The 9,054-nt window shown below is 56.6% G+C and overlaps 1 protein-coding gene across 2 annotated transcripts; it reads left to right on the top strand.

Annotated features, from left to right (window-relative positions):
* Window positions 1-2: 2 nt before the first annotated feature.
* Window positions 3-7,420, top strand: SFXN3 (sideroflexin 3). Of its 2 annotated transcripts, none has more exons than XM_073904298.1 (11): window positions 3-301; window positions 2,536-2,699; window positions 3,370-3,544; window positions 3,894-3,988; window positions 4,302-4,377; window positions 4,524-4,609; window positions 4,826-4,953; window positions 5,145-5,194; window positions 6,038-6,087; window positions 6,546-6,593; window positions 6,866-7,420. In XM_073904298.1, the coding sequence occupies exons 2-11, from the start codon at window positions 2,539-2,541 to the stop codon at window positions 6,960-6,962; spliced, it is 966 nt and encodes a 321-aa protein (XP_073760399.1). In that variant the 5' UTR covers window positions 3-301; window positions 2,536-2,538; the 3' UTR covers window positions 6,963-7,420. The 2 variants fall into 2 exon arrangements, with proteins under 2 accessions (XP_073760399.1, XP_073760398.1); XM_073904297.1 differs by lacking the exon at window positions 3-301 and adding an exon at window positions 1,192-1,312.
* The last annotated feature ends 1,634 nt before the right edge of the window (window positions 7,421-9,054 follow it).

Below are 9,054 nucleotides of genomic sequence, written 5' to 3'. Positions count from 1 at the left end.
GGCCGCTAAGTGCTGCCCGCTGCAGTTCGAGTTCTGATGCCCCACCCCGCCCCCCACGAACTTAGGGTTTGGGTCACGCCTCGTCCCCTCCCGCTACCGGTTCAGCGCAGGGGAGCCCAGAACCGCGTCTTCTCCAGGCCGAGCCAGATACTAGGGCACTTGGAATTGCCACCCCTCTGCGTCACCCCCTGAGGCCTCAGTGAGGGAATGCTACCTGGGCAGAGGGGGCGTAAGCATTCGGTGGGCAGGAGCGTGGACCGGCGCCTGGGTGTGAGGCAGGCGTGCTCTCTAAGGTGACCGGGTGAGTTGTGAAGTGTGTGTGTGTGTGTGTGTGTGTGTGTGTGTGTTGCCTTCTTTAACATGCATCCTCCTTCTGTGTCACTAAGTGTCTCTTTGGCCACTCAGTTCTGGAAAGGGCACAGGGTGGAGCCGCTGGTTCCAGGACACTAGGGGGAGGAAGAATGTTTCTGATCCACTTGCTTGATGCAGACAGGCACCTTGAGCCTTCTGCCCCTACACATCGTAGGGCAGGGACTAGGGCTAAGGTCTGTGGTGCAGGTGTAGGGATTGAGGCCAGAAGGAAACTGGGGACCCAATGGAGCTAGGGATTACAAGAGGCGGGTAAGGAGGGGGCTGGAGGAGGAAAGGGTGGGGACACAGAGGGGGCACAGGCAGGAGGGACACTGTAAAGGGCTGCGAACGCCGAAGTGCTGTGACAAGAGCTTGTGGGAACTGGGGTAGGAGCCCAGGGGGCCAAGGAGGCAGAGGCCACTAACAAGGCGGCCATCTAGTAAACAAGCCGGGCGGTAATCCGAGACCCTCCGGGCGCACCATCAGAGGACGGTCCCTCCACGCAGCCAGCCTTCGTCCTGCGCGCTGCGAGCCTTCGCCCTGGGCACCTAGACCCGTTGCTGCCGAGGCCGGGTGCCCCCGCGAGGCCAGCTAGGGGACTGCGAGCAAAGGGGGCCGCAGCACCGCGGTTCCTCTGCTCTTTCTCTGGCTGGGGACTGGCCGGAACTGCTTCCCCGAGCCCCGATTGGCTCTGGGAGGCGGCGTTTGGGCCAGGTCCCTGGAGCCCGGGCTGGGGGCGTCGCCCCAAATGGCACCCACCGCCCCCAGGCTCTGCCAATCCCTGGGCACGCCCGGCGAACGCGCGCGAGGCGGGTGGGGAGGAGCCCCCGCCCCTCCGGCGTGTCAGCGTCACGCGTGACGTTACGCGTGATGGGTGGGAGGGCAGGAGCCCGCGCGCCGCGCCTGGAGGAAGGCGGGTCTGGGAGCTGCAGAGGCCAGAAGCCCCGGAGCTTGGGAAAGCGTGAGTGCCCGCGGTCCAGGGCGGGGTTCAGCGGTCAGGGGAGTAGGGGATTGAGGGCTAAGAGGGAGGAAAGCCTGCCTTGAAGTGTGCTCTCTGTCCTCTCCGGATTCAGTATATTCGGTTCTAGGGAAGTTCTTGGGGCGCAAGGGGAGCTTGGTTGCGGCGAGGGATGTCAGGGTGGGGCCTTATGTGGTTACACATTCAGGTGTCTGCAGTTGATGGGTATGGGTTGTGTGTGTATGTGTGAGTGTGCAAGTAACGGTCTTTGTGGGCTAGTGTATGCAGGGCGTGTCCACTGTTTGTATGTCTGTGTAGGGCGTGTATGTATCCTTGTGTGTGGGTATGTTCCTGTGAGTGTGTGAGAGAGGGGAGGGTGTGTCTTCCAGGGAGGGAGGAAGTATGGTTGGAGAGGATTAGTCATATTGTAGGATTTTGCCTAACACAGCCAGATGGCTGCTTCGGGCTTTCCTCTCCGTACCGGGTGGAGAGGGCGCTTACTGACTCCTCCTTTCTGGCCATAGGTGGCCTGGGGAGAGGTGGATGGGTGTCTGTGCCAGCCCTGCCCAGCTGGGGAACAAGGAGGTCCTTGGGCCATTCAGAGTGGGTTGAGGAAAATGCCCCTGAAGAGATTTGTGCATGCCCCTTAGCACGCATGCCTGACAGGCATCAGAGTCCCTTACTTGAGATCTGGCATAGATAAGCCCTGGGGTGGCCAGTGAGCCCTTGCTCTCCTCCAATCAGGGGCTGGGGCATGGGATGGCTTATGCCATCTACCCAAACAGCCTTGGGGGTTTGCAGCTAGGTCTCAAGGCAGCTGGGGCCTACAGCTGACATGTACATACATAATGCATATGATATGCAATTTTGTGCATAGAGAGCACGAGAGTAGCCGCCCAGGATTAATTGCTGCTCTTGCATCAACCACACACAGGTAAATCCTCACTGATGAAAATCTGCACCAGGCCAGAGTGCAAAGGAGATCTGTTTTTCTGGTTCTGTTTTCCCCTGCCCCCTCCTCCCATGGCTCTAGGTCTCTGAGCCAGAACATTGTCTGGAAAACGGCTCCTCCCCCCAACCCTTGCTTACCTATCTGGAGTCACCTTGAGCTCTGGAAGGGATTGGTGAGAGGCCCAGAGACAAGGGCAGGGCCACCAGAGGTTCCCACAGGCAGAACTCTTGGACCCCCTCCTCAGAGTCCTCAGACTCTCATCTTTGCCCTGCAGAAAATGGGTGAGTTGCCCTTGGATATCAATATTCAGGAACCTCGCTGGGACCAAAGCACTTTCCTGGGCAGAGCCCGGCACTTCTTCACTGTTACTGACCCCCGAAATCTGCTGCTGTCCGGAGCACAGCTGGAAGCTTCCCGGAACATCGTGCAGAACTACAGGTAGGCCGCTACCCCATCTGACCCTGTATCCCAGGGCCTCATTCCCTGCCTTGAATACAGTACCCTTTGCATCTATCTCCCCAAACTTGAAAGTGACCCTGTCCCACTCTTCAACCCCCTTATTCCCTGGCCTTACGTGCTGGAATCACAGGTAACTATGGCACAGAGTTTTAATCCAGAGAATTTTAGGGTGTTTGGGTTGGGGAGGTGGCATGGATATATGTGGGCAGGGGACTGCTGTCCACTTCACAAACTCTCTAAACGGGGGTGTCCCACTGCTAGGCCACGCTCTGCAAGAACAGATGGTCTCAAAGTTGAGCCCAAGGAGAAGGAGAGCATCCCCCTTGTCTCCAGGAGGAAAAGCCCTTGTGATGCCCCTAGCCATTGCAACCCATTGGGAACCATCATTACCCATGACCAAGCTTTGAGGCAGAAACAGAAGGGCGCCCCTCTTTGTGTGGCTACAAGGAAAATAGAAATAGGAACCCGCCTACTCTTCTGGGAAGATGTGGTTCTCCCCTCACCCGCCCCCCCCGAGATAAGGAGCTCCTTTATTCTGAGATTGGGGGCCAAAGTTCCTGGTCCTCTGTCCGGACTTCCCCTGGTCAGGGCTTGCAGGGGCAGATCTGCCGCCTAGAATTACCTGTCTCTTCCCTGCCATTCTCTGCAGGGCTGGCGTGGTGACACCTGGGCTCACCGAGGACCAGCTGTGGAGGGCCAAGTATGCATACGACTCTGCCTTCCATCCGGACACAGGGGAGAAGATGGTCCTGATTGGCCGTATGTCAGCGCAGGTGCCCATGAACATGACCATCACTGGCTGCATGCTCACCTTCTACAGGCAGGTCCTGTCCCATGTGCCCTCTCCCTGAGCACTCTAAGCTAGAGTGTAGCTCGATGACTAGGTGAGGCCCGCTGGGCAGAAAATAGTGGGTGGGTGAGAGCTTGTGTTAGAATCCCCTACACCTCTCAGAACTCAGCCCCGAGGTTCCTCCCAGGCCAGACACAGTGTGTATGGCTGCATAAACGGGGCAAGTGGGGAGGGTCATGCGGGGCTCACCAGGGCATGTTCTAGGGTCATCAGCTGGGTCCCTCCTGAGGGTTTGGGAATAACCTCGGGTTTCCTTATCAGGGTTGGAGGATGAGGGACACCGTAGAGGGGGCAGAAGTAAGCGTCTTTTCTCCCTCAGGAAGACCCCGACGGTGGTGTTCTGGCAGTGGGTGAATCAGTCCTTCAACGCTGTTGTTAACTACTCCAACCGCAGTGGCGATGCTCCCATCTCTGTGGGGTGAGAGCTTGTCCCCAGGGACTCCCCCGGGGCCTACCATTGCTCCCTCTCGTTTGCTCCTGTTCCCGGAGTGCTGCTCTCAGCCTGCCCTTCTCCCTGCTTTCCTGGCCTGAGGGCACGGTGTCCTCTTGTGTGTGCTATGGGGGCCCCCCCGCTGCTCCTGAAAGGGAGGGATCGGAGCTTCCAGACAAATCTATGCTGTAGCAGGGAGGGAATTTCTCTGCCTTCCACGCCTCATGTATTGAGGATTTGGCATGTCCCTGAAAGCGAGAGCCATTCACCTCCCACGTGTGTCCCGACTCTTCCACCACAGGCAGCTGGGAACAGCTTACGTGAGTGCCACCACCGGTGCTGTGGCCACAGCCCTGGGGCTCAAATCCCTCACCAAGGTAAATGGCCTCCATTTACCCTTTATTCGGCTCCCCTTTCCCCATCACTTGTCCACATCGTCCTACAGGCTCCCCACATCCCTCCCCAGAGTTCCTTACCACCCCACGGCCCTTAGGGCCGCTAAGTGACATCTTCCCTCCCCCAGCACCTGCCCGCCCTGGTCGGCAGATTTGTGCCCTTTGCAGCTGTGGCAGCCGCCAACTGCATCAACACCCCCCTGATGAGGCAGAGGTGAGTGGCTCCAGCCCCTGGCACGCGTGCCTGCTGTGCCGCTGTGCGCACTAGCCCGGTCCTCTCCTTCCGCAAATGGAAGTTTCTGGGCACAGTCTCAGTCTGACTCGGGGATCCTCTGACACCTGAGGGGACCCCAGGGAACAGCTGCCCAAGAGGGCATTACAGGTGGGATTTAGGGCCTGTGGTCTGACCCCCACCCCCTTTCCTTTTCAGGGAACTGCAGGTGGGCATCCCAGTGACTGATGAGGAAAGTCAGAGACTTGGCCACTCGGTGGCTGCGGCCAAGCAGGGAATCTTCCAGGTGGTGATATCGAGAATCTGCATGGCCATTCCTGCCATGGGTGAGGCAGAGGTGCCTGGGTGGGGCACGGGAGGCTCTCAGAGAATGGGGGGCCATTCTCCAGGGGTTTTGAGCACTCTGGGGGCTGTGACTCTGGGGGGAGTGGAAGAGCTGTGAAGGGGGATCCACCCTCCTTAGGACCCCATCTTCCACTTCACTGACTCCCTCCTTTTCCGCCCTGCTCTCCCGCAGCCATTCCCCCCGTGATCATGGACACTCTGGAGAAGAAAGACTTCCTAAAGGTAGGTCACTCTCACCTTTCCCATCATGGAAGCGGTGGTGGCCGGAAGCAGAGGTGACCAGCCCCTGAGCCCGTTTCCAGCGTGGCCTGAGGCTGAGATGTGCCCCCTGTTTGCCCCACCCCTGTGCTGCCCCCACTCCCTTTATTCATTCAGCAAGAAGGAATTGGGCTGGGGTGAAGGAACCCTGAGGGAGCAGGAGGAAAAGATAAGGGAAGGAAGGACATGGTTTCTGTTCTGAAGAGAACTGGTGTCACTCCAGAGGCCTCTGACACACGCAGGGGTGGACTACCGCAGTCACACCTAACATCATATTCATGCTGTCGCCTACTGACAACAGTGAGACACACAGGCTCACACATGCACAAACAGAACAGAGAAGCAAGGCACAGGAATACAGGCTCATTCGCTGAGTCATTTATTCACGAGTATTTATTGAGCACCAACTGTGCCAGTTGGAGGAACAGAATGGTGGTCCCTGTGGCTAGAGGGAATCGAGAAGGGACAGGTTCATGCATGCCACTGGGCCGTTTATGCATGCCACCCCAGTGGAGGGTTAGAGGAGGCTTCCTGAAGAAAGCAGCTCCCAGAGGAAGGGTGGAACCAACTCTGAGAGGGGGGAATGGGTCATGGGACTCTAGGGAGGGTGTCAGCCAGCAGGCCTGGCCGACTGGAGGGTGGTGATCTGGAAATTCCATCCCTCTTATGGGCTTGGGAGAAAGAAATGGGGCACATACCAGAGGTTCAGAGGCAGGGTCGGAGGGATAGAGCTGTGGTAGGGGGAATGGGGTGGGGGGGAGAAGACGAGGGGACACAAGCCATTCCATTGTCTCTGTTTCCCCACAGCGCCGCCCCTGGCTGGGGGCTCCCCTGCAGGTGGGACTGGTGGGCTTCTGGTAAGTGTGCAGAGACTCAGCAAGGGTGTGTGAGAGTGTCCTTTCCATGGTGGATGTGGTGGGTATTTATTGATTTTAAGATGTTTATGTACATCATTCATTCATACATTCGGCTGGTAGGGGTCTTGGACACTTGTAGGGCATGCTGTGTGTTCGGGGGTGATCTCCATCCTTGAAGGCCAAGAGTCCAGTTGAAGAGATTCTAGTCTTCGTCTCTGAGAGGAAAGCATGGAAATATACCTTTTGGTACATCCAGGAGTTTCATGCACATTTGATTGCTGAATGTGGCACGCCCTGTCGCTGCTCTGGAGGCTCTTTCCTCAGCCAGAGCCTAATGTCAGCATTGGCTTTAATCAATTTCTACCCCTAGGGGCTGTCTCCAGAGATGGGGTGGGGTGCAGGAAGGGAACAACCCTGGGTCAAAATTTTACAAACCTTTCCAACGCTCTTCTCCCCAGCCTGGTATTTGCCACCCCGTTGTGCTGTGCCCTGTTCCCCCAGAGAAGGTAAGTGCTGCCCCCGGGCTGGCCTGGAGGCTCTGGATGGGTCTCCACATCTCTGGAACCAGCTGACCTTAGGGTCCTTCAGTGTGTTCCAGGAGGAGGCCTGGCCTGCCAGGCACTAAGCTTATTCTGGCGCAGGGAAATGATAGTGAGCTGGGCCTTCTGGCCATCGAAGGAGATTTCTTCAGCCAGGGAGGAGGAAGGGCGGTGATCCCTTAGCCTGATGCAGGTTGGGTTCAGGGGATACTCAGCCCGCCTGTGCTGTTCTGTTGCAGCTCCTTACACGTGAGCAGGCTGGAGCCAGAGCTGAGAGCTCGGATCCATGAGCAAAACCCTGACATCGAAGTGGTTTACTACAATAAGGGGCTTTGAGGGAGGGTCAGCCCCTGGCCCCCTCCCTCACCTCCTTGGGCTGCTGCTTTAGTGGAGCCTTCCCTCCCCTTACCTTGCCCATCTGCCTGGTGCTGGGTGGGGGCGCAGCCAGTGAGACCAGCAATCCATTAGGCTGAGAGAGGTGCCCCCATTTAGCCTTTTTCTCTCCTCTCTGGTTTCAAAGAGCAGGGTCACATAATCCCTTTCTGCTGGGCTTCTCTGTCTACATGTATACATAACAATACGTGTGCGTAAGTGTGTGTGTGTACGTGCTGCTGTCCTGGAAACTAGGAACAGACACGCTGTCCTAGGGTGTCCTGATATCTGGCTTCTCTCGGCATCTTGCCACCTGTCAGCCAGCCAGGCTACAGGACTTCCCTGCTCAACAGTTCTACCAGCCAAGTCATTTCTAGCAGCACCTCGCCCCTTCTGGACACACCGGGATCTCAGCACAGAGACGGAGGGACACTAGCAGGCCAAACTGGGCCGACTCCTTCAGATTTCTGGTTCCTAGCTCCCAAAGCTGACCCGGGAGCTGGGCTGGCAGAGGAAGACATATCAGGATGAGGGAAACAGGGTGGTTTAGGCATCCCCCACATCCTGAAATAGAGAAGTTCGTCTTCTCTCCTTTATGAGAACAAAGGGGCACCAGGATCCTGTAGCACTCCCGCCATCTTCCCGTCTCCCCATACTGCAGGGTGGGCACCCTTATGTACAATCTTCGGAGTTCTTGGTCTGCTCTGACATTATAACCTCACATCTACACCTAGAGTCCCAACTCCCTCCCCACACCACAAAGCCATGAAGGCAGAGCAAGCACACCCCTTTAAGAGCTCCCACTGCCCCCTCTTACACAGGGACACCGCTGTGGGAATGGTGCTTAAACCTCCACAGGTATCTGAGTGGATGTAACTAGGACACCCTCAAGGGCAACTAGGCCCTGAGTGTACAACCTTAAGACAGGACATTTTGTGTTCTCTTGGCTCTTGTTAGACATTCAGCAGAACCCCGACCTTAGGTCCTCCTTTGTGAGGCTTAGTCCTGCTCCTACCCCTACTCCTACCCCCACCTCCCAAGAGGAAGAAGGGCCTGGGCATCCATAGGTGGTCCAAAGGGGAGGTAGGCTTGGGAATGGAATATATGGTGGTACACTCACAGGACAGGGCTGGACCTTGACTCCAACTCCCATGAGCTCTGGCCGAAGCAGTGGGTGGTATAGATGAAGGCCCCAGTGGGATCCTCTAGGAGCACTTTCCTGCTTCCCCAGCTGTCTGCCATCAGTGACTAAAACTATGATGCCATTGTTACTCAATAAACTGAAAACTTGTCTACTTCTTGATCTTCACTTGATTCCATGTCCTGAGGGTCCAGGAAGAGCCAGCCTCCTGCCTACCCTTTGCCTTCCCTCCCCACAAAATGTAGGTCTTAGTCTCTTCCCTCCCCTTCTGTAGGGAACTCCAGCTCCCCAGCAGAGGGCGCTGTGAGATTAGAAAATCAGTCCATCAGCATCCTGAGTACTAACTAACCTAGAGGGGATGTAGATGCCTTCTATTCCCTTTGCAGATAGAGTCTTGGCTTCATTTCCTTCTTTGCTAGGAAGGCTGATCACACACCTGCATACCAACGCAGGCTCTGGGCTCAGGCATTTGGCATGGGTTGGTAGCTTCTGGTTCCCAGGGCAGCCTCTGCAGAGAGGAAGGCTAGAGGGCTAAGGACTGTCCAGCTCCATCAGAGAGAATTTAGGGCACCAGCACACCCTCCATACCCCTCCACGCCCCCATCAATGCAACACAGGAACAAGCCTGGCACAGACCATTTGCTAGTTAACACCCCTTCCCCCCCCCATCCCCGGGCCCTCCACCCTCCACTCCCTCTTTACGTAAACCCCCCTTTTTTTCCTGGGAAAAATGAAGCCAAAAGTTCATGTCTATGAACAGATAATGAGAGCTACTATTTAACAGCTTACAGCTGTGTCTCTTACCCTAAGCCTTGGCTTTGGAAGATTCAAAAAAATAACCATGAATGAATCTACAATAAAATCCATTGCCTACTCCTGGCAGGGCATACCCCTCATCTCCCCTTTTTCAGCTCA

This window comes from Callorhinus ursinus, unplaced genomic scaffold, assembly GCF_003265705.2.
Source record: "Callorhinus ursinus isolate GAN/ISIS: 27379988/994484 unplaced genomic scaffold, GSC_fseal_2.0 scaffold20, whole genome shotgun sequence".
In the NCBI taxonomy this organism is placed as follows: domain Eukaryota; kingdom Metazoa; phylum Chordata; class Mammalia; order Carnivora; family Otariidae; genus Callorhinus; species Callorhinus ursinus.
This window is presented reverse-complemented; position numbering and strand designations above follow the sequence as displayed.